The sequence below is a fragment of the Colletotrichum abscissum genome (assembly GCF_030869225.1).
Source record: "Colletotrichum abscissum strain IMI 504890 chromosome Unknown Scaffold_12.1, whole genome shotgun sequence".
Lineage (NCBI taxonomy): Eukaryota > Fungi > Ascomycota > Sordariomycetes > Glomerellales > Glomerellaceae > Colletotrichum > Colletotrichum abscissum.
Window position 1 is genome coordinate 64,316 of NW_026850010.1, and position 23,409 is coordinate 87,724.

The 23,409-nt window shown below is 53.4% G+C and overlaps 8 protein-coding genes across 8 annotated transcripts; 7 read left to right on the forward strand and 1 right to left on the reverse strand.

Annotated features, from left to right (window-relative positions):
• Positions 1-267: 267 nt before the first annotated feature.
• CABS01_05806 (amidase) lies at positions 268-1,986 on the forward strand (the record flags this gene model as incomplete). Its single annotated transcript, XM_060539174.1, has 3 exons — positions 268-436; positions 494-717; positions 775-1,986. The coding sequence occupies 3 exons, from the start codon at positions 268-270 to the stop codon at positions 1,984-1,986; spliced, it is 1,605 nt and encodes a 534-aa protein (XP_060404569.1).
• A 1,190-nt stretch (positions 1,987-3,176) lies between these two features.
• Positions 3,177-5,594, forward strand: CABS01_05807 (major facilitator superfamily transporter; the record flags this gene model as incomplete). Its single annotated transcript, XM_060539175.1, has 7 exons — positions 3,177-3,569; positions 3,681-3,883; positions 3,959-4,217; positions 4,292-4,521; positions 4,599-4,724; positions 4,824-5,358; positions 5,481-5,594. 7 exons carry the CDS (start codon positions 3,177-3,179, stop codon positions 5,592-5,594), a joined length of 1,860 nt encoding a protein of 619 aa, XP_060404570.1.
• Positions 5,595-6,485: 891 nt separating this feature from the next.
• Positions 6,486-7,621, forward strand: CABS01_05808 (glutathione S-transferase; the record flags this gene model as incomplete). The annotated part of the gene is made up of 2 exons (XM_060539176.1): positions 6,486-6,599; positions 6,689-7,621. 2 exons carry the CDS (start codon positions 6,486-6,488, stop codon positions 7,619-7,621), a joined length of 1,047 nt encoding a protein of 348 aa, XP_060404571.1.
• A 5,516-nt stretch (positions 7,622-13,137) lies between these two features.
• On the forward strand, positions 13,138-14,944 carry CABS01_05809 (bZIP transcription factor; the record flags this gene model as incomplete). Its single annotated transcript, XM_060539177.1, has 3 exons — positions 13,138-13,222; positions 13,348-14,566; positions 14,626-14,944. The coding sequence occupies 3 exons, from the start codon at positions 13,138-13,140 to the stop codon at positions 14,942-14,944; spliced, it is 1,623 nt and encodes a 540-aa protein (XP_060404572.1).
• Positions 14,945-16,086: 1,142 nt separating this feature from the next.
• CABS01_05810 (uncharacterized protein) lies at positions 16,087-17,753 on the forward strand (the record flags this gene model as incomplete). The annotated part of the gene is made up of 4 exons (XM_060539178.1): positions 16,087-16,177; positions 16,232-17,041; positions 17,093-17,261; positions 17,315-17,753. The coding sequence occupies 4 exons, from the start codon at positions 16,087-16,089 to the stop codon at positions 17,751-17,753; spliced, it is 1,509 nt and encodes a 502-aa protein (XP_060404573.1).
• Positions 17,754-18,827: 1,074 nt separating this feature from the next.
• On the forward strand, positions 18,828-19,759 carry CABS01_05811 (uncharacterized protein; the record flags this gene model as incomplete). The annotated part of the gene is made up of 2 exons (XM_060539179.1): positions 18,828-19,074; positions 19,200-19,759. 2 exons carry the CDS (start codon positions 18,828-18,830, stop codon positions 19,757-19,759), a joined length of 807 nt encoding a protein of 268 aa, XP_060404574.1.
• Positions 19,760-20,453: 694 nt separating this feature from the next.
• Positions 20,454-21,510, reverse strand: CABS01_05812 (endoplasmic reticulum vesicle protein 25; the record flags this gene model as incomplete). The annotated part of the gene is made up of 4 exons (XM_060539180.1): positions 20,454-20,472; positions 20,546-20,849; positions 20,996-21,122; positions 21,298-21,510. The coding sequence occupies 4 exons, from the start codon at positions 21,508-21,510 to the stop codon at positions 20,454-20,456; spliced, it is 663 nt and encodes a 220-aa protein (XP_060404575.1).
• Positions 21,511-22,042: 532 nt separating this feature from the next.
• CABS01_05813 (glucose N-acetyltransferase 1) lies at positions 22,043-23,003 on the forward strand (the record flags this gene model as incomplete). The annotated part of the gene is made up of 6 exons (XM_060539181.1): positions 22,043-22,052; positions 22,112-22,117; positions 22,189-22,290; positions 22,386-22,526; positions 22,613-22,678; positions 22,741-23,003. 6 exons carry the CDS (start codon positions 22,043-22,045, stop codon positions 23,001-23,003), a joined length of 588 nt encoding a protein of 195 aa, XP_060404576.1.
• Between the last annotated feature and the right edge of the window lie 406 nt (positions 23,004-23,409).

Genomic DNA, 23,409 nt, shown 5'->3' on the forward strand with positions numbered 1-23,409 from the left:
ACTTGCATGTAATTTCGGACGCCCGAAAGCGCTAAGATAAGTCATTTCTAATTAGGCCGATGGAGATAGGCAGGTTGGCCAACGATGCTGATGTGGACTTACCTATCTTGGTACGTTTTCCGCGATTCAAGCCAGGCATAATAACCTACACTTGACGCCTTGATAGATGCACAATCTGCGACAGACCATAACTCATGTGTAAAGTTTATTGCCCGGCTGAGTGTGAAATCTTACAAATCTTGGTTCCCTTGGAACTATATTGACAACATGTCTGTCTTCTCGCTGGAAGTAGAAAAGGCAAACCCAGTGACAGCAGGAGTCCTGGACGACAGCCTGCGAGCACTTGGCGTTACGATCAAACCGGAAGAAAAGGATGAATATCAGAGGCTTCTAGCCGTGTTCCACGAGTCTGTAGTGGGTCTTATGTCACTCCCTGGTAGGTTTCGTGTCCCGACCTTAGTTGAAGACATACTAATGACGATTTACGTCGCAGATTATGTGCCTCCAGTAGATGAGGAAAGATTCCCAAGGGAGGGAATTCGATTACCGGTTGTCTCGGAGAATCCTTTGGGTGCTTGGGCTTGGAGGTGCCGAGTAGAGGACAAGACCAAAAGCGGGGGATTGCTGGCAGGTAAAACGATAGCCATCAAAGACAACATCGCAGTCAAGGGCGTTCCGATGCTTCTTGGTACCAACTTTGTTAGAGACTACGTTCCAGTAAGTCAAATCAATATGACTCACCAGTATTCTCATCAATTATACTAACCTAACTAGAACACCGACGCAACGTGTGTGGCAAGGCTGCTAGAATCCGGCGCAATCATTGCTGGAAAGTCCGTGTGCGAGAATATGTGTCATTCCGCTACGAGCAGCTCTTCCTCAACCGGGCATGTACATAACCCCTATGCCAAAGGCTACAGCAGCGGGGGAAGCTCAAGTGGCTCAGGGGCACTCGTAGCCAACGGAGACGTGGATATGGCTCTTGGCGCTGACCAAGGCGGTTCAATACGTGTCCCTGCCGGATGGTGCGGTCTCTATGGGCTGAAGCCGACCTTTGGACTTGTGCCCTACACCGGTTGCGGCTCAAATGAGCCTACCAATGACCATGTCGGCCCCATGACACGAACACTTCTCGACAACGCGTTGATGCTTCAGGTCATTGCGGGCAACGACAACATTGACGACAGATCGTTCGCAGCACCGAACCCAGACAACGTTCCCAAGTACTATGATAACTTGACGAAGCTGGAAACCCCGAAAGATCTGTCCGGTGTCAAGATCGGCATCTTGATAGAAGGTATGAACCAGCCGTCAGTGGAACCTCGCGTCAAGGCATGTGTCGAGGCTGCGATCCAAGGTTTTAAAAATCTTGGGGCGACCGTAGATGAAATTTCAATTCCCTTTCACTCCAAGGGAGCAGCCGTTTGGACTGCTATCAGCAAGAGTGGAGGTTACCTGGCGAAGAGAAATCTTGCATTTGGCAGGAGAGGCCACATCATGACCGGCTTGGCGGACAAGTTTCAGGACCTTACGCAGAAACAGTGGGATAACGCATACGTTTCGTCAAAGAACATCTATCTCAACGGGGTCTACGCGCAAGCAGCGTTCCCAGGGTTGCTTGGAAAGGCGACGAATCTCAGCAGAAAGCTACGAGACGACTATGACAATGCTCTGCGAGAGTTTGATATTTTGGTGACGCCGAACTTACCCTACGTTGCCAATTTCCATACTCCCTATGACGCGTCCCCGCTCGAGAAGATTGGAAAGCAAGTCGGACTCACTGCTAACACCGCCCCTTTCAATCAATCAGGCCATCCGGTCCTCGCTATGCCGATTGGTATGCTTCCGATTGAGGAAGGTCCTCTGAAAGGTTCGGGAACAAAACTGCCGGTGAGCATGCAAATCATTGGCAAGTGGTGGCATGAAGAAGATGTTTACCGCGTCGCATACGCCTGGAGCTTAGAGTACGATTGGAAGACTAGATGAATGCATTCGGCGATCGATAATGACGCCGTAGACTCTAGACGGGTGTATGTACTCGCGAGACTTAGCAGGGGGGACTGCACATGCAGTCGTTAGAGGTTTTAAAGCCAATGCAGTCAGGCAATCTTAAAACCATGGTCTGCAAATTTGCAAAGAAGGTGGCGATTGAATACATTTAAGAGGATCGACTGATTGAAAACCAAAATTCAGGCCTGTCAGACAATTGCTTGACTCAGACTTGAAGTGTTAGTTCGGGTCTCATTGCTCCGAAAATCGGAGCTACTGTAGTGCTACTCCTCTAGCGGGCGCAACCACGATGTAGCGGTAATACGATAAAATCCCTTTCTGCAAATGATCGAGCTGGTGGTCATTCACTTCAGAGACAGGCGGTGTGCAATGCTACTGCAACACTACGTTGTGCGACGTTCCGGCTGTAGACGGACCCGTGTCCGGCCCTCGAACGGCTCTCGGAGGCCTCAAAGCCGACCGACCTCGGGGGTTGCGATTTCGGCCTTCTTGCCCTGCGCCGGTTCATCGGCGCCGACAGGAGGGGCCAGAAATGCCAGGTGGACCCCCACGCCCCGGCTCCGGCTCATTTCCGTATTTTCCAACATGGCCCAGACTTTTCCAACCTGGAGAATGATGTTAGATAAGACACTTGCGGCCTTGGTGGAGCTCCAGGTCGTCGCCCTTGTCCAATATCAAAGCCTGATTCCAACCCGAAGTGGAGGTGACAGACGTAAAAGGTTGCAGATATTCCCCGCTGCGGAGACGCTCCGCTAGCACATAGGTTCAAAGACCGGGGCCCAATGAAACATTTTTTGCTGATTTTGGGGGCAGTTTTCTCACAAAGACCATGGATGATGTCTTTGAAGGCGTTTCGGCGGTGATAGTCCCAGTGCCCGACTTCGGAATCATGATCCCGAGGTGGGTAAGTATGCAGCCGAGAATTTTCTACCATTTTTCTGGTGTGGTCTTTGATGCTTTATATACAGCGCTTTGCCCCCCTCAGAAAACGGAACAATTCAGGACTGGTTATTCATGATTTTGGTGGACACATTTCCTTGGCAATCCCTGTCACTCTGTCTTGTCAACTCTTCGCTCTCATCAGCTGCCTAGTCGAACTTCAAGTTGTCAATACAGCTTCCCCACTACTGTTGCTTCTATTCCATGTTCGAATCATCACCGTCATCATGTCCATCATGTCTGAACACACATTGTCAGAGGTCCCCACGAGGAAGGACGAATTACCTCCCGACCTGCTTGCGTTGAGAACCTCCAACGCTGAGAAGGGTGTGAACATTATTGCTCAGACGCCCAGCCGACCATACTCGTACCGTGAAGATGAGACAGTCTACGATCGCTTTACACCCGGTCGGAAGCGAATTATCACAGCCATCGTGTCCTTCGCTGGTTTGGGCATTAACCTAGCTTCACTGCTCGTGCTCTCAGCGTTGCCAGAGGTAGCAGCGGCTTTCAACACAACTGGAACAGTCATCAATTTTACCAATGCTCTTTTCCTATTAATGATGGGCATCGGTGTTCTCTTCTGGGGCCCATTAAGTCAGGTCTACGGTAGAAAATGGGTAAGCAAAACCACCATTGTACATCCCACCGTCATGTATCATAGTTGCAGTCAGCTCTCAATCGGCCAATTTGGCATATATCTCGCCCTACACTTGAACTAAATGTTCTAGATCTTCGTCATATCGACAGTGTTGTTCTGCACGTTTTCACTGGCTACAGCGGTTTCCCCCAATCTGCCAGCTTTCTTCATCTTCCGATCAATCACTGCATTTGCCGGAACCTCTTTCCTTATCGTTGGGTCTGCCTGTCTCAGTGACATTTATCGTCCGACTGAACGTGGCACGGCATTGGGTTGGTTTCTTGGAGGCACCCTGTGAGTCCAAGCCCCTTCACGCTCCGTTTTCTGGTCGACCGAACATTCATGGCTGATACATGTACTCTTCATAAGTATCGGGCCTGCTCTTGGTCCTTTCATCGGAGGTGTCATCGTTACGTACTCAACCTGGAAATCTCTTTTCTGGTTCCAGGGCGCTCTCGGTGGCGCTGCTATGGTCCTGGCAGTCGCCTTCCTCCCGGAAACAAGTCACGGAAAGTGGTCTGAAGAATTGGAGGGAATGACAACCAAAGAGAAGATTAGCCAGATCTGGGAGTGGGCGAATCCGTTTCGAGTCATCAGTCTATTTCGGTACCCCAAGATCCTCATCGTCGTGAGTTCTCCTCGCCCTTTCGTCATCAATGAGCCTTTGAGGTGTTCACCAAACCATTCGATTTTGGGAGAAAGGCGCAGTTCTTCACGCTGGACGTCATTTCGGATCTCGCGTTTGGGGAGCCGTTTGGGTTCGTGGCGTCTGATTCGGATATGTACGAGTACATCAAGACGACGGAGGAGAATTTGCCCGTGTTTATGGGCATGACTGTTGTACCCTGGGTTATCAGATTGTTCCGGTATCCTTTTCTCAGGTCGATGTTGCCTACGGCGAAGGACCCGCTGGGTTTTGGTAAGGTGATGGGGTGAGACAGATCTGATGTTTCTTATCTTGATTTGATATTGAGCATTGCATAATTCCCGCTGACATTCCCGCATATAGAATAGCCAAAAGGTTCTCCGCCGAGCGATTTGGTCCTGATGCGAAAGTCCAGAGGGATATGCTGGGTTCCTTCGTCGCCCATGGCCTCACGCAAGAGGAAGCTGAATCTGAGATCCTGCTCCAGATGTAAGTTGTCTACCCACCTTTGCTCTTTTCAGTCAGGGAATATGATTAGGGGAGAAGGATGGGCAAAGAGAAAAAAGACTGACGCATCTCTTACAAAAGTATCGCCGGCTCCGACACAACAGCAACAGCAATCCGCGCCACGCTCCTCTACATCATCACGAACCCCCGCGTCCACAATAAACTCCTAGCAGAGATCCTCTCTGTGTACAACACCACTGCTCGCCGCACCATCATATCCGACGCCGAAGCCCGCAACTTACCCTACCTCCAAGCCGTCATCAAAGAAGGGCTGCGCATCTTCCCGCCCGTGGCGGGTCTGATGGCAAAGCAGGCGCCGCCAGAGGGCGACACGTGGAATGGCGTCTTCATCCCCGGCGGCACGCGCGTCGGGTGGTCTTCGTGGGCCATGTTCCGCCGGCCAGACGTCTTTGGCGAGGACGCGGACGAGTTTAGGCCGGAGAGGTGGCTTGCCGGTCAGGGTGAAGATGCAAAAGAAGAAGACGGGACGGCAGGCGCAGCAGAGGAAAAACTGCGCGAGATGGAGGCTACGATTGAGTTGATTTTCAGTCATGGGCGGTATCAGTGTCTTGGGAGACCGGTCGCGTTGATGGAGTTGAACAAAGTGTTCTTCGAGGTACGTGTTGCTGTGGCGAATTCTCTTTCTCCTGCTCTACTCTTTTGCGCCATCCCAGCACGTTGGAAGGGGAGCGGAAGGCCTGATTTTCGAGACAAATGCTGACAAGGGTGTTCTATCAGCTGCTTCGACGACTTGAGCTCACCATCTGCGATCCGTTGGATCCTTGGAAGACTTTCAACTGCGGTATCCACGCACAGTCTGAGTATTGGATCCGGGCCCAGCGGAGAAGGTAGATTATGGAATCTCACTGTTAATTTTCAGCTCTGGACTTGGCTGGGCAGGATAGTAGGCCTGATACATTCTGAAGTACGTTGTAAATTGTCTAGTATACCTAAGGTCGTTCTTGGAGGTTAGCCTATTTGCTTGCGAGCTGGAACCAACAGTAATATATGCTGCAGATTGTCCTGCTATATGACAGCTGAACTCCTAGCAAGCCATATGACAGTTTGCGCCTCTATACATACGTTATGTTGCGCGAACCTCAAAGCATTATAAAATGAGAGTAAAACAATTACGAAACCAGGGAGGAAGACGTATGTTGCAATCTACTATGCCTCGCGAAGCACCTCGCTCATGGCACCTTCTCTCAGCCCTCAAAATGCCACCTTAACTTCATAACAAAGATTCTTCTACAACATGGACCCGAAATCAATATCATTGCCTTGAAATTTCCACTCGAGATTCTCAATAAGAAAACACCACGAATTATCGAGGTCTGAAGAAAAGAGAGGTTAAAAGTATAACACCCAATTGGCTAACTCACCTCGGTGAGCAACCCCACAAAGCACCCCCATTGGCTTCTCTTATCCCCCTTTAACCCCGCATACTCCACGTTAGCTTGGGAACCGCTAGGTGCCCCCGTCGCGTTTGTGCCTCGGCATCTCGAACATATCTCCCGGTCATTTCGCAGATTTCCCGCCATTCTCTTTCATCGTCATCGACCGTTTGAGTCCTCAACACTTCATCCACTGCCCAACTTCATCTCATCTCATCTCATCTCATCTCAGTTTAGTGCTTTTCACCAATAAACAACAGAAGCTCGCTCATTTCTCATCGCATTCGCACCTCATCTCACTTCGTCTCATTCTCGATCGCTTTAGGCGTAACACCCCAAACCGAACATAATGGCTTCACCCGACGAGGACAAGAAGATTGTGCTGTACCACTACTCCGCCTCGCCCTACGCGAAGCGGATCGTGTGGTACCTAGCTCTCAGAGGCATCCCCTATGTCCAGTGTGTAAGTCGCCAATTCTCACACCTTCATCTTCACCACGATTCGTTTTCCGTGGTCCTATTCACCTACAAAAAACTAACAAACCGCTCCAGATGCAACCACCAGTCCTCCCCCGCCCAGACGTATCAAAACTAGGCCTCAACTACCGCCGCATCCCCATCCTCGCCATCGGCCGCGACGTCTACCTCGACACGCGCCTCATGCTCCGCAAGCTCGAGCAACTCTACCCTTCACGGCCCCGCCTCGGCGCCACCACCCCCGAACACGCAGCCGTAGAACGCCTCCTCGAAGCCCTCATCATCGACTCCGTCTTCTCCAACGCAATCAACGTCCTGCCCACGAACCTACCCATGCTCAAGGACCCCAAACGCACCTGGTTCAAGGACCGCGAGGACTTTGTCGGCGGCAAGCTCTCCGCCGAGACGATAGAGCGCGGACGGCCCAACGCCGTCAACGAGATCCGCCGCACCGTGGCGCTCCTCGAGACGACGCTGCTCGCCGACGGGCGGGACTGGGTTTCCGGCACGGAGAGCCCTTCGCTGGCGGATATCGAGGCCGTGTGGCTGCCGCATTGGTTAGCTTCTCTCCCCGGCGCGCTGCCGGCGGAGCACGTTTCCAAAGAGCAGTTTCCCAAAGTCTTTGCCTGGATCGAGCGCTTCCAGAAGACGACCTCGGACGCCAGAAAGGCAGCTGGGAAGGTGGCGACGGTGTCGGGCGACGAGGCGGCGGAGATCGTCGTCTCGTCGTCGTATAACGAATCAACTACGGGAGGAGTCGACGCCAAAGACTTGCTGGTGATCGCGCAGGATCTCGTGGCGGGCGACGAGGTGATCGTCTGGCCCGCCGACACGGGCGCCTCGCACAAGGACACGGGGAAGCTCGTCAGCCTCGACGGGGATGAGGTCGTCTTCGAGGTCACCGGGCCCAAGGGTACCTCCGTGAGGGTTCACGCGCCGAGGCATGGGTTCCGGGTGGAGAAGCTGGAGAGGTATAACGCGCGCACCGGGGCGGCCGCGAAGCTGTGATTTCTTTTCTTTCCTTTTCCCCCGCGAGCGACCACGGCCCGAAGTCGTTTTTTGCAACCTTCGTCATTCGCCGGGTGCCGTTGCCGGAAGAGGGACTGGGTATGTTGCTCCGGCCAAAGACCTACTCATCCCAGAGTGTCTTTACAAACCGGAGCGAGCGTTCGGGGGGGGGGGGGGGGAGGGGTAACTCAAAAAGCGTTCTATCAGAGCTCGGCGTGACACCATGCTGCGCAGTTGGGGAAAACGTGAAACAAAAGCCCGCGCTACATCACTGATAGACTACCCATCGAGAATCTGGAGCTTCATCAGACTTTGTTAAAGAGGGGAGGAATGTGATGAACATGCAGCTCCGAAACATATCAGGGCGCCGCGGCTAGCGACTAGCTGAGATGTTCTGCAATTTAAACATGCTGAAATAAGCCACAAATGATGACCGTCCACACGACTTTCCCATCGTCCCGGCGTACCGAGAAGCTGTTTTCGGCTTCGAAATGTCAGACCGCGTGTTACGTGAACACATGGGCCGGAAAGGGCAAGCTGAGTTTCATCCCAGCATGCACTGGCTTCCACAACTGAGGTTGCCGAATGTTTTGTTGTCACTGCTCAAGCAATGGAAATGGGATAATTTGCAACGGCCGAAGATCGAGTGGCAATCTCGATAAGCTAAAGATGAGTTCCAAAGTAGGCTTGGCGGAAGGATGAAGACTGCTACCAACAAGCCGCGGGACGAAGGCTTCCACGTCCGGCTGCTACGCATGCCGATATAGATTTTGATGCAATACCCGGGATTCTTTGGACGTACCAGCCTATCATAGTGGATCGTATATGTGCCGGTACGGCTATTTGTTTGACATCCCATCCATCCCATCGTCTTGCTCGATCTATTCGGAAGAAGGGATATTTGGACTTGTATTTGCGTGATGTGAAGTGAAGAAGATATGGACACATAGTGTAATAAACATAATTCAAATGTTGATAGTCAGTATTCGGAAAGTTACCTTGTCGATCCGGCAAAGAGGCGCACAACCCGTCAGCTGAGTCTATGTCGAAGGTTCCATCATAGACAAGCGCGCTGGCGCGTCGAAAATTCGAAGCCCCAGATCATCGGACGAGATCCTCCGCCAGGGACCCGGAGGGGAGTTGAGGATTACACAAGGCACTTGTGGCGCCGACCCGGTGGAATGGGGCAGCGGACGCCGCCGGACGGAGAACATTGGGCCTAGACAGCACGATAGGTCTAAGCTGACCCTGCTACGGCTAAGCGTGATGTCTCTCGTCCGAGGCACGACGTGGGTTTGTGGTTCTGGACCCGAATTCCCCATACGACGTTGTGGTCGTTCGCACTTCGCTAGAGGGAAATCGAGCATGCAGCAGTCAGATCGATATCGAGATTGATGCCGAGCCTGGGTTTAGACTGGGCGCCCATCAAACGTGCCGTCTCATCCATCCTCTAGACGGATTTCTGCCGTCATCGCTCCGTCAATGTATTCTGGGGAAAGCTTTAGATCTGGATATTCCAGCATGAGCTCGGTCGAGATACCAGGGCCAAGCTGGGTACCATAATGCGTCCAAGGCTCAAAGGGGTCGGTCGAGTGGACCCGTGTACAGTGTGACGCGACGCGCTCGCGAAAGTGCAAAGTTTGAGCACAGTGCGATGTAAAGATGGTGCGAAAGGAGGAGCAAAGGCATGCAGGATGCAAGGATGTTCTCCGGGTCTAGTGCGTCATACGACGGTAGCCGACGGGACAAGTCAATCTGCTCCGGGAATACGTACCGTTTGCTGACCTGAGACTCCCCGTTCGCTGGTCGGATGCTTCCATTCTCATTCACCTCGGCGTCCAGCGCGAGAACGTAGCCACATCCCCCATCCAAGCAAACCACGCGTGAAGAAGACGGGAGCAAGCGGTCCTCGCGGAGCAATCCAGTGGGTCGCCGGAAATCAGAGAAAATTTTTGGAAATTCCGTCATTGTCGCAAATTACGGACCCTTCCTTATGAGAATCGCAACCTTCACCGTCGATGAGGACAGTTCTTGACACAAACCCGTTGTGCGGATGACTCTGAACAAGTCAAGAGACCGTTTCAATTTGGTCTTGATCACTGTTCGGACCTCGAGCAACCATGGCAAGGTACCACACCATTGAGGATCGCATCGCCGACCGTGCCGGGGCGACCATGAGTGGGCAAGCAACGTTGGGCTCGTTTGCTTGGCTTTGTTGGCTCAGATTTTCTATTCGTCAGCATCTTACTAGACATAGTTACGTCATGACCAGTGACGCCACCAATGCAATACAAGAACTGAAAAGTATCGAGACAGTGCGGACCCAATTGCAGAGCCGATATTGGCCAAAGCTGTGACCATCGAGCGCACTTGGTGCCGTTTTCAAGAACTTTGCCAATCTTCCGTCTCAAGCTAAAAACAGGTCAACCCTATGAATAAGGCCGTGACGTAATGTTTGGAAGCAGACAGACAGACTCGCTTGCCAAAACGGAGAGGTATCAGCTAGTTTGTTAGCAACAAGAAGCATGAGTCCTTGCCGTCGACGGGTTATGGAAACTGGGAGGATGCGGAGTATTCCAACAGTTCAAGTGGTCTTTCCATGTCTGGCTACCCGAAGCCTAAAGGGTATCGCTACGGAGCAAGATAGATGTGCCCCGTCTGGCGCGATTGTTGTGACGCAATTTGTTGTACGGTTACTCTGCAGTTGAGTGTGAGAGAGCGGGGACTGGCTACAAGGGCCTCCCTGACCAAGCTGCAGCTCCTTGGGACACCCTATTGGATATTCAAGACAGCAATTTGCCACTTCGGGTTTCCCAGTCGCGTCAAAAACCGACCGTCGATGTTGCTAGTCCTGCGGCTCCTGGCTCATTCTCACCGGCAGATTTGGTCCAGGAACTTCAGGTAGCTGCAGCTTAGAAATTCATGGCTGACAGCCGCTGTGCAAGGGCAAGCAAGTGCGACGACTTGCGTTGATGGTTTGATACAATCGTGGTAGGTACGTAGACAAGTGTAGGTACTAGGTAGGTGCCTGTGACTGTACAGTGGCTATACGGTTCAGGTAGCGTAGACCGGCGGGATCGTGATGGGGATGAAAACTCTTGCTCGAAAAGGAAATGAGCATGTCGATCTCTTCACCGTAACGATTTACCTGTGGCCAGATTCCTCCGGGAGGCCAGCAGCCGCACGCTTTAGACATCTAGCAGGGAACAGGTGGCAGGTGGTCCGATGGCGTTGACTGTTCTAGACTCTCGCGAAAGGTGAGATGCAGGGCAGGGCGATGCGAAAGGCCGGGTCGAGGCCATCGTTGACCTGTTTTCTTGTGGACGAGGATAAATAGCAGTATCCGTAGAGAAGAGGGTGGCTCGGTGGGCGATTATGAAGGAATGGGAGGTGGATGTTCTGCCGACTCGTGAAGTCAGTAGGCACGTCAGTTGCGCAAGCTCCACCTGGAGCGGCGCTTGACAGTCGAGGCAAGGCCCAACCAAAGGGAAGAAAAAGAACAAAAAGAAGAGGGACAGGATGCCATGGCCATCGAATGCGACAGGAAGGAAGAGTGATGCAATCAATGCAGGGGTCGGAAGACTTGGGGGAGGGGACCACCAAATGGAGACGTGCAGCCACAGTAGAAAACGCTGGCTGCAGATACTGGCTGGGTGGTGCCAGGTGCGTTACGATAATGAGGGGGGAATACTTGGGCCACCCCCCGGACTTGCATTTTCAACCAACCGGCAACCCCCACTGTATGGTAGCTGGAGCCTGATTGGTCAGCTCACGTACAGTGTGTGCAAATACGCCGCCCGTGTTGGCGACGACCGCCTGATTTTCCACATATACCGTATAGTGCGGATAACCTATCAGGCTGACGGAGGACGGGACGGTGATAGCAGCGTGGGAGGGAAAACTCAGCATACTCTATCTGCTAAGGTAGGCTCTACCTCACGGCAGTCTGAAGACCTCAACAGCGAGCCAAGACATGATGGTGGTGTTGGCTGTGGTCCGAGGCATTGCAACAGCCGTCTCTACATCTTCCTTTAGCTGATAAATCAAGATAAGGCGAAGACGAAAGAGACAGAGTGGCCACTCAAAGGCAAAGATGTGTCCATAGATGGAGAATGCGAACGTGATGGTGCGCGGCTTCGGCAGACTCGTCTGCCGTCATTCGCCTGAGGCGATAAGATGGGATGGAGTCTGATGTACGGAATAATGGAAGGTACACATGTTGAGTCGCCCTACAATCCCGTCACAGTGCCCTACCGAGACTACCTACTGTGTAAGGTACCCTAGGATCTGTGGTCGAACCCCCAGCATGTACAGATAGTTGGACAACTAAGCCATTCAGACGCTCGAGATAGCTTGCGAAATGCGAGAAGGGGGACTCGATCGAGGACGAAGTGTTGACCAGGCCCTCATGTCGGTTGCAATCGAGGCAGCATTCGTTCCTACCGTTCCTACCTTCCTTCTCTCGCGCCATTGTTGAATGCGCGCTACGTACCTGTCCTCCAGCAGAGGTACCTGGAAAAGGTACTTACCTTTGTTACCTAGGTTGCTGAACTGAGGTGGAATGCCAGACAGGTGTGGTGGGACCATTCCCCATTGGTAAGCCGTTCTTGGACGTCGGGGCATTCGGCGCACAGTGCGACAAATCATTCCCCACAAAAGCCCCAGCGTTTCTCGCAGAACGGGGAAGGGGGGAGAGAGAGAGGAAAAAAAGGTCAGGAGCAACGGATAGCGAAAGGAGAGGAAGGAAGCGCGCAAGAGGAAAAGAGACAGGAAGCCTGAGAGACTGAACCGGGGACCGGGGGGGTCGTTGTTGGAAGGGGTGGGCACTGGACGTGGATGGGGACATGGACATGGACGTGGGCGTTTTGGTGTCAGAGTGTGCGCCGCCGCCCACCCATTTTCTTTTCTTTCGTGCGCCCTCGCTCTTTTTTTTTTAAAATCGACCACCGCGCAACGTCATACTTGACCTGTGACGTCTGCCGTTTTTCTCCCCCGACATCTCACTCTCACAACGATACTCGTTCTGCACCCCCATCTTAGCACGTCCCCGGGTACGCATCCAGACAGAGGCCACAACTACGCAATACCTCTTATCTTTCCTGCTGGCGGCCGTAGAGAAGGAGAGAGACAACTTTTTTTCTCACCACCGTCGTCGATCGTCGAAAGCCATTCCATTCTTGTGCCGCTTCCATTACAGAGGAGCGCTGCAATAGCGTAGCTGCTGCCTCTGACGGCTAACCTTTTGCTGCCGTCGCCATCACTGCTTTGCCTGTCCCTCCTGTACTGCGCAGCGGATTGGTTTCCCCCCGATCTCTCATCGCTTCCAACCCAGATCTATCTTTCTAAGCTTATTCTTCTGCGTGTCCAACTCCTCCTCTGACCTCATCTGGCTTTTTCAACACTACCATACCTACATCATCATCCCTACCCTGCTACCGTCACCTTTTGCCTTTGGCGTCCACCCCACAAACGTCAACAGCTTCTTTCCCCAAATATAATACATCATCGTCGTCATCATGGGGACCTCACCGAACCATGCCTCGACCGGGGGTGATACGAAGTCACCCAAACAGTCCAACAATGCCACTCCCCCACGTCAAAGTAAGTCGGACACCCTCTCCATCGCCTTACTCGCCGATTCTTCACCGGAAGACATCGTCGTTGCTGCTATTATCGTCGTCGTCGTCGTCGTCTTCGTCGTCGTTCACTCGCTTACCACAACATAGACACCATTCCGGAAGTGAAGCAACCCGACCCGAGTTTGAAGCCCGATGCTGACGGCGCGAAACCTCTTGGCCCTCCCCCTCGACCTGGACAGACGACTGGAAATACTCCCGACTACTTCGGCGCCGGAGCCGCCTCTCTCAGTCTGGAGCCCAATCCTTTTGAGCAGTCTTTCGGTGGAGGCGCGCCAGAGACACCAGGTGGTACGAAATTGCCATCCGTTGCTGCTCTGACCTCGCCATCTTCGTTGCTCCCTGGTAGCGGCGCAACTCCATTCAACTGGGGAGGAGGTTCTCTGCGAACCGGTCCTTTGAGCCCGGCCATGTTGTCAGGTCCTACCAGTGACTACTTCAGCGATACGCATCACCTTCGTGGCGGATTCCCGACCCCGAACGAATCTTCGTTGAGAACTGGCTTGACTCCCGGTGGCAGTGGTTCCATGTTCCCTGCCCCCAGTCCTAACTCTCAGCAACTATTTGCTCAGCTGGCCAGTGGTGGTGCCACGCCTAGCACCATCGATTTCCACCGCACTGCGTTAAGTGCCGCTGCAAAGCGTGATACGCAGGCACAGAATCAAAACCAGAATCAAAATCAAAATCAACCCCAGAATCAGACACAGAACCATAACCAGCAACAGGCAGCTGTGACATCGCAGCCGCAGGAGATGCCAAACGGTGCAACCGCTGTCAAGACTGAGGCAAAGCAATTCGACCCGCATGATAACGACGCAGCGAACGGTCTGTTTATGCTTGCTCAAGGTGCACAGGGAAGAAACGGTGCTCCAAACGGCGGATTCGCGGCAGCACAAGCACAATCTCAAGCTCACCCACCTCCGCCACCTGCTCAAGGCGTCAACACGTCACCTCAAATGAGTGCTAACGGTGCTGGATCTGTTGGCGCGGGGTCGTCAGTCCGCGGTGTGAGCGAAGGCGGAAGTGCCATGTCGGATGAAAGCGAGCAAGCCCGTCCCGCAGCTAGGGGCAAGGGCAAGCGCAACTCGACTGGCGGCGCATCGACAAATGGCCGAAGAAAGGCTGAAGAGCCACCGGCAAAGGCTCCTGCCGCTAAGAAATCAAAGCCGAATAACAATGTCCCCCCTCCTGATATGATGGGGGATGATAGTCAATCGGATGACGACGATATGAAACACGAGAATGGTGAAGGCGGAAAGTCAAAGATGACTGACGAGGAGAAGCGTAAGAACTTTTTGGAACGTAACAGGTAAGTTCCAACATTCCAAAAGTCGCTCCTGTTGGTACCCCGCTAATCTCTTCATGCAGAGTTGCCGCCCTCAAGTGTCGCCAGCGCAAGAAGCAGTGGCTGGCTAACCTCCAGTCAAAAGTTGAACTGTTCAGCAGTGAGAACGATGCTCTCACAGCTCAGATCACGCAGTTGCGTGAAGAGGTTGTCAACTTGAAGACATTACTCCTGGCTCACAAAGACTGCCCTGTCACGCAACAGCAAGGCCTTCACGGCGCCTTCATGCAACAGGCCATGGAGCCATTCAATCCCCAGATGAATCCGTATGGCATGGCCGCTCCTATTCCCAACCAGCAAGTCTTGGCGGCGGGCCAGGGTGTGCAACGCCGCTTTTCATAGGATGACGAAGCCTTGTACAACAATCATTTCGAATATGAGGAGTTGGAGGATTCGATCCATCAATAACAACCTGTTGAGGTTGTCCGTCTCGGATAGTATATGGCGACATCGAGACTACGACTTTCATGCTGTTCCATTCTCTGGCCTAGTCATATCTTACGGCTCAACTGTATCATCATTATATACGACATTTTGGCGCCAATATCTTCACTTCGTTTATACGACGGGGTTGCAAGCAACCAGGGAGAAGCTGCCTAGTAACAGAGGCAGTTTACCTTGAGCAGGTTGAGGTGGGGAGTTTGGCAGGCGTCATTGGCTTGCTGCAATCGTATCAGTCCATCATTGGAAGGGCTAGATACTGGGCATATACATCAAAAGGAGTTCAAGGGTTGGCAAGTCATTTGAAAGGGTGTAGGCGTCGAGGGGTGGTTGATGGGAATAAGCCATCTTCTACTAGCTGATTGCTTTGATTGGATTTATAGTAGCAATGGTAACAAGAGCTGCATGAACGGCAACGCCTCGTGGTCATTTAATTTATGAGATCTCGCCCCATAATGAGTCTTGAGATGATGTGTGCGTAGATGGATGTGTATGAATTTTTAGCTTATGGTTCTGTACATGCAAACGGCCACTACCATGCCCAGGATACCTAGACACGATGAGCCGCAAACCAGGTTATGACTGAATAAGGTATAGATAGCTAGGCATCGGGACAATCCGTCGACAGTGGTGAGTGGAACCATTACCTACCTAAGGTAACGTATGGAAGTGATGTAAGTGAGGCAGTCGTGTTCCAGGGTTGTGAGTGGTCGAGAGGGGTTTCCCAAAACGGACTAGCGCAACCGTCCGGGTAAACCATCCCTCACTCTTGTAAACAACATCGCAGAGAAGGACCACCCCAACTTCGTCTCGCGCCGCCGACTACCACACCCGCCGAAACGCGAAAATCACGACAGCACCCCGGAGACCATACTTCTCACAAAATTGGAAATACGCAATACCGCACCAAAGTTTTGTTCGCTTGGGATTTTTCACGCGCCAATTGACGCGCTTTTCGATTGCCTCGAGGCGCGACTTTCCGATTCCTACACCGAGCGCCACCTTTTGTCTCTCGACCGCATGCTTCATTTAACGCGCCATCCATGACGACCGTCATTCGCACCCGTCACCCGTTGCAAGTCATTAGCATGAGCAACGAGCAGCCAGAGAGAAGGAAAAGCAAGCGTCTTGCGGGTGAGTTGGAGGAGCGCGGGGAGGCGGCAAGGATGATGCTAAAACGACGCGCAGCTTCATCGGTTTACGACGAGCAGGATGGCGACTTCCACTTCACGCGCGGATCCAAATCGAAGCGAGTTAAGAACGCAGAACCCGAGCCAGAGCCCGAACCGGAAATTGAAACTGAACCCGCGCCACTACCCCCGAAAAAGTCTGGAAGAGGAAGGCCAGCAAAAGGACGCGCTTCGGCGACAGCGAAGGCGCCCGAGCCCTCATCACCAGTAGCTGCGCCAAAGGCAGCGACATCATCAAAGCCGCGAACGCGACGGACAGCGAGCACGCAGCCGGCGGAGGACGACGAGCTACAACTGCTTCCGCCTAAGCGCACGACGAGCCGAAGCACGCGCAGCTCGACTGGGAAAACAGAAAAGGCAAAGCCTGTCAGGAAACCAGCACCGGAACCAGTCCCGGAGGAGGAGGAGGAAGAGCACGATGAAGTTGACAGCGCGACACCGAGGGAGCCGGAGCCGGATTTGCGGCGGACGCCACGCGCCATTGAGGAACCAGTCGAGTCTGCAAAAATCACGCTTCCCGTCAGTGACACGCCAGTTATCAATCGCAACAAGGAAATGAGGAAAAAGGGCGGAGGGAATCGTCGGAGCAGCACGGGTATGCGCGGCCGGAGAGCAAGTTCGCTGATTGAGAGTGGGCATAACGCGATACCCCACCGAGAGGTTGAAACTGCAGAATTTTACAAGCACATTGAGTCGGAGGGTCTCATGGAACCAAGACGGATGAAGCAGCTTTTGACGTGGTGTGGCGAACGAGCATTACTGCAAAAACCGCCCCATGGCCAGACAGATTCCAATACTGTTTTGGGTGGTGAGTAAAATTTGAAACCTGGACAACCCGTGCCCAAGCTAACTTTTCCAGCTCGCTATATTCAGGAACAGCTCTTGAAGGACTTTTCTACAAAGTCAGAATTTTCAGACTGGTTCAGCCGAGAAGAACAGGGGCCAAAGAAGCCTGTAGTCTACCTCCCAAACCCGCGTAATCTTGAACATCAAGAGAAAATCGAGCAACTGGAACAAAAAGTCAAAAGGTACATTTTCCGAATACCCGATTCATGAGGATGCAGGGACTAACCAATCATAGATTAAAACTAGAAAAGAAGAAATGGCTGGCGCTCAACAAACCGCGCCCGGATATCCCGCCACTCTTCTCAGAAACAGACACAGCACAAACGGCAACAGCGGCCGACGCATCCATTCTCGAGCCGAATGAGGCAGAAATGTTGAGCTGGCTCACCGACCCGGCATCCTCCTTTGAAAATGTCCGCGCCAAGACGCTCGCCCGCCTACAAAACACGCAGTCGACGCTGGAGTTTAAGGTGGACCAGCTCGCGGACGGCATACACAAGCTCTCCCAACGCGTCGACACGGCGGGCCGAGAGGCGGATAAGGTCCTCTCTCTCAGCGCCGCGCGGCTCAAGGAGCGGGAGGTGAGGGAAAAGGCCAACGCGGGCACCAAGGAGATGCCCGTCATGGAGGTGCTCCGCAGCCTGGGGAGGATATTACCAGAGGGCGGGGAATAAAGGAAACGATTGCTATTACACACACAACGCCGCCGTTTCTCTCCTTTTTCTTTAATGACGACCGACCTTTGAGAAGGGGGGGTATAATGACTGATATGAAATTGTGGTGGTTAGGTGGGCGGCGAGGTTTATTCCTCTCTTTTTTGAATTGGCTGCCCTCGAAGGGGGTTGTTTATCGAGATGGGGGCCATCTCTGGGGGTGACTGGCAGACACACACCGTTTTCGTTCCTTCTCTTTCGATGCTTGTCTTGGCATGGAATCGGCGCTGGAGGCGGGCTTTTTGGGGATGGAATTTGAGAGGTACAGACTGCATCTCGAACGGAGTTTTCATTTAGCCAAATACCCACATGTTCTTTCGCTACCCGCGTTTCTGTAGTATGGTCCTGTGATGATGTCGTTCTTGAATGTTTTGGCTCGTCCGTGTTGGGCCGGATGGGATCAACATTGATATTTGAGGAACTTTTGATAGAGTCGCAATGTGAGGCGCGTTTCTCTTCTATTCGAGTATCCTTTCAAACTGTCAGCCATGCAACACAACCAAGCTTTTTCGGTATCACTATCGGAATGCTATCTCAAGACCCTGAAATAGTCCCCGCACCTCCGTATTCTATCCCGGTCCCAATGAGGAAGCTTGACTCATTCCGATCTGGATAGTGAGGAACTACGCAAGGACCCTGTTATCAATGCCTTTATTATCTGCAGTGCCAATGTAGTGTACTGTGCACGATCCAAGCCACTTCCGCGTGCCCGTCAAGATCGAACCGTCATACAGTGTTGATATCCTTGATATACGGTGGTTATTTTCCCACGGTCCGAGCTCTTATTGCTGCATCGAAATCAAGGGTCTTGTACAGTTTTCGAGGCGAATTATGGACGGGAAGTAGTTGCTTTGTTCGTCCTCCCCCTCTACCTCGGTAACGTCAAAACCAACTTCGCACCTATCAAAGCGTCCAATTTGTAAGACAAACCCCCAAGACACCCTTCTCACCACCGACAACCTCGACTTTGCACAAGCGCAACGTCGGAACCGACTATTCTCTTCCAACCAACACCCCGAATCAAATCGCCAAAAAATGTCGACAGTAGCCCGCGCTCTCCGCCCGGCAGCTCGCCGCCTCCGCGTCACGGCGCCGGCACCCGCGACGACGGCGGCGGCGCCCCTGATCCTCCGCAGATGCTTCGCCGACAAGCCGCCGGTCTACACCGAGTCCGCCGTCAACAGCGAGCTGGGCGTCGGCGAGTTCGAGGGCATCAAGTTCCGCGTCGAGCCGCTGCGGCGTCAGGGCGAGGACGAGCGGACCATGCGCGCCCGTCTTCTTTGTGAGTGCCTTCCCTCCGGCGTGTTTTCTTACTCGACTCTTGTTGAGGGAACGATGGGGAGAGAAAACAAATTTATGCGGAAAGTAAGATCCCGAGAACTGATCATTGCCCTACGAATAAAACAGACCAGTCCCGCAAGCGCGGAACCCTCGAATCGGACCTCCTCATGTCAACCTTCGCCAACGAACACCTCCCGCACATGACAAAGTCCCAAATGGCGCAGTACGACCTCTTCCTCGACGAGAACGACTGGGACATTTACTACTGGGCCACCCAGGAAGAAGCCCCCTCCGCCTCGGCCTCGACCACAAAGACGTCGTCCTCCTCTTCCCCCAACGACACGCTCGCCTCCTCCACCGTCAACGCGGCAGAATCCTACCGCCCCGTCGGCTCCGGCGCCGCCTCGACGATCGACTCCGGCAAGACCTCCAAGCCGAAAGAGGACGTCCGCACGCAGGACGTCCCGGGCGAGTGGGCCAACACCGTCGGCTCTTTCAAGGCGCAGTACCGCCCCGTGCCCGTGCGATGGCAGGGTAGCGAGATTTTGGAGATGCTGAGGGCCCACGTGCGGAGCCGGCGTGCGGACGGGACTGTTGGTGTGCACCGGGACGTGCAGGAGCGCAAGGAGGGCGGGCTTGGATTTATGCCGCCCCTGTTTGACGTCGATAGCGCGGGCAAGAACTAGAGAGATTGTAGATCTCGCTGTGAGACGCGCGCCGACGAGTTTGGGGGGAAAGAGGATTGAGACATTGTACCAATATCTATCAGGAAATATCATTTTGGGCGGAGAGGGTAAAATTTGTGGGAGCATGGTACATTATAAACGGCTTCATTGGAAGCTTCATTGCATGGTATGGGGCGGAGAGAGATAACGTTCACTCGGGAGGTGGATGGGCTCACAGCAAGGCTTCGTTGGAAGCACTTGGCACGTGGAGTGATGTCGTACACATCTGTAATTTGACAGCGATTAGAGGCTGCTAGCAGAGTCTCCAGAATAGACGTGTTACTGAAACAGTGTACAAGATCCAAGGAACAAAGACTGAGCGCCTGGGACCGGACAAAATTGCAGATATACACCTTAACTCAGGTACACCTTACTTGCCAGCCTCATCCAAGTAATCATGAACAGGCCATAAGCACAATGTTGTAATGTAATCTGCGTTATATCATTCATGACTTTTATGGTGACCGTCGTATGTATGCATACACTAATACACACTCGAAAACCCCGAGGTGGTTTTTGATGCTTCCGATGGCATCACAGAGACTCTCATCATCACCGCTGTGCGGCGGCGCAACATCTCTCATCTTCCGTAACTCCTTTACGCTATTGGCAAGCCGTTGGCTGACTTCCTTTTCACTTCACCGATATATGGCGTTTAAATCAGGTGCTTGGATCTGTCATAGCATCACACGGTTAGCATGTCCAAAGCTTCTCCGAGAGCACAGCAAAATAGAGCAGACAACAAACCTGAAGTATGCCCGCAGGTACATAATCTGCCAACCCCACAGTCCGACGAGGATGAGCGTCGTGCCGATGCCGAACCACTTGACGCGGGTGTTTGTGCTCTCGTTGGTGTCGCGCAGCTTGTGCTCGCGGGCGCGCAGGTAGTCCATCTCGGTGTTGATCTCGCTGACGAGCTCGTCGATGCGCCTGAGCTCCGCCTCGACGGGCTTGAGCTTCTCCGTCGCCTGGATGGCGTTCCAGTCCTTTGCGTCGGCGCCAATGTCGATGTCGAGCTCAATGTGGCGACTCGTTGCGCCGCTGCGGCCGGCTGTTGGTTTGGGACACTCTCGTCAGTTTTCTTGGTTCTTGTCCCTTTCGTGCAAAAGGGTGGTAAAAAGCAACTGGGTAAGTGGAAGGTTCAAGCCATTGACATGGCGATGTGGCTGGTTGTAGGGGTGAGTGGGTGCGACGTACAGCCAGAGAGGATGTTCTCGAAGCAAACGTCGAAGGCAGCGTCTGCGTGGGAGGTGAAGACGACACGCTTCTCGCCGCCTGCAATGTCCTTGGGCTTTCCGTAGTCGTTGCCAACAGCATCCTTGATCTAGAGAGTCACCCATCGTTAGCCAAACTGTCATTGCGACCAGTTTCCTCTTTCCCCCAATCCTCTCCCTTGTTGCTATCCCGCTTCGATCCCCGGGAAGCTTCCATCTCTTCTCAGATCAAGTCCCAATATTGGGGAAGATGGCGTAGGGGGGATAGCAGTTGAGGCCACATACGTGCATGTTGACAGTCATGCCGTCACCCTTTGAACCATCCACAATAGCCGTGACGACGACCAAGGTGTCCCTAGCGACGAAATTGCGAATGCATCGCTCCTTCTTGCCCTCGTGGGTGCTCGTAGCATGCAGGTCGAACCTGAGCGCCTGGGCGCAGCAAGCGAGTAGCACAAGACCGCACACGTAGCGCAGCAATGATGTCGTCGGCGCCATAGCTAATTCGCAGATTTCCGTATCAATCGAAGACAAGTTGAGAAAGGGTTCGGTCGATTCGGATGTCGGGACCGTCGTGGTTGAGGAGGAGAAGGGCGGGCGGGGAGAACAGCCGGCGTGGGTTGTTGGGAATTGCGTCGTAAAGGAGCTCCCTGGGCTAACGAGGACACAACTGCGATAGGAGAGCTATGGGCCTCTAGGAACCACCTTTGGGGATTTTTGGAAATCTGTCGCGTTCGAAAAGGCCTGGACCCACATCAAGGACCCCTGTCGGACGGGTAGAGGTCAGGCACTCTGGCCAATTGGGCTCGGTGGGCGGGGCAGCCTTGTGCCTTGGCACTCACGTGAGAGCGACAGCCTCGCAGCTTTTTGGGTGTGGCGTTTGGCGCGTCGGCCGCTCTTCGATATCGCGATGCGACAAAAGCGGCATTACAGCTTCAGGAACACGATTTTTGCCGACTGAACTGCCGTCTGATCGGAACCTCGCCAATCTAATACAGCTTCTTCTCGTCAAAGAGAGACTACCGCCAAGATGCCCAAGTGTAAGTCCCGACCCTCCTCCAAGTATCTTTGCAAACACCCAGCTAACATGAGATCACAGTCTTCTGTACGTCTCAATCAAACCCCGATCGAACGCGAAGCTATTCAGCCGAACTGACCTGAAATCCCCGATTCTAGGCGATTACTGCGATGTGTACCTCACGCACGACTCCATGAGCGTGCGCAAGGCGCATAACAGCGGTCGAAACCACCTGCGCAACGTTGTCGATTACTACCAACGTACGGCTCCTCCTCCTCCTCCTCCTCCTCCTCTTCCCATTACTTGCGCGACCACCACGACACATGAAAGCTAACATGCCCCCTTTCTTCTCCAGAAATCGGTCACGAAAAGGCTCAGTCCGTCATCGACTCCATCACCTCCTCCTACGCCGCAGAAGGCCAAGCGCACAACAACCCAATGCTGCCACAAAACCAGCCCGGATCCGCCTTCCCGCCGCCCTTCCCCTTCCCAGGAGGTTCGTATATACCTCTCCACCCCTTCCAGCGCCGCTATAGCCACGGGTCCATTGCACCGAGTACTAACCTGATTCCCTCTCTCCAGGTGTCCCCCCTCCCTTCCCCGGCATGCCCGCCGGCGCACCCCCCTTCCCTCAAGGCATGATTCCACGTAGGTTCCACCATGAACCTCTTCTTGATAGCTCCCTCACAAACTAACAAAACATCCAATAGCCCCAGGACAAGCAGGCCGCGGAATGCCGCCCATGCCCCCCTTCCCCCCGGGCCCCAACGGCTCACCAATGCCCCCAGGAGGCCTACCGTTCCCCCCGCCCGGCGGTCTCCCAGCCGGTCTCCCCTTCCCGCCCCCGGGCGCGCCGGGCGGTCTGCCCCCCAACTTCCAGTTTCCCGGTATGCCGGGCGGCGGCGCGTTCCCACCTGGACCTCCTGGTGCCTTTCCGCCCGGCGGTGGACCTCCAGGTCAGGACAGGCGGTAGAATGCTTTGCGGCTGTCTTCGTCCACGGCAAACTGCATTATCTGGGCGTGTGTCTTCTTGGTACAAGTGGGATTGGTGTTTAGGCGTCATATTCAGGGCAAAAGGGTGTATCCAAAACTTAGGTTTTTCATGACACGGGCATGGTTATATCACATTCAATCAAACACATGGAAGCAAAAGCTCATCCTGCAAAACCGAGAAACGCGGTCAAGCAAGTTTCGTTCCGAAACGCTGAGTTAAATGGTATCTTGACGTACAGTTTTTTTTTCTATATGATACAATAATAAGACGTCCTTCTTTATCTGTAGCAGGCAGCGCGCGCGTTCAATCGTTCATCAAAACCCCGATTCCCCGTCCCAAAATCATTGTCATCAATATCGTCGTCAAAGTCTCAAATAGTGGGGAA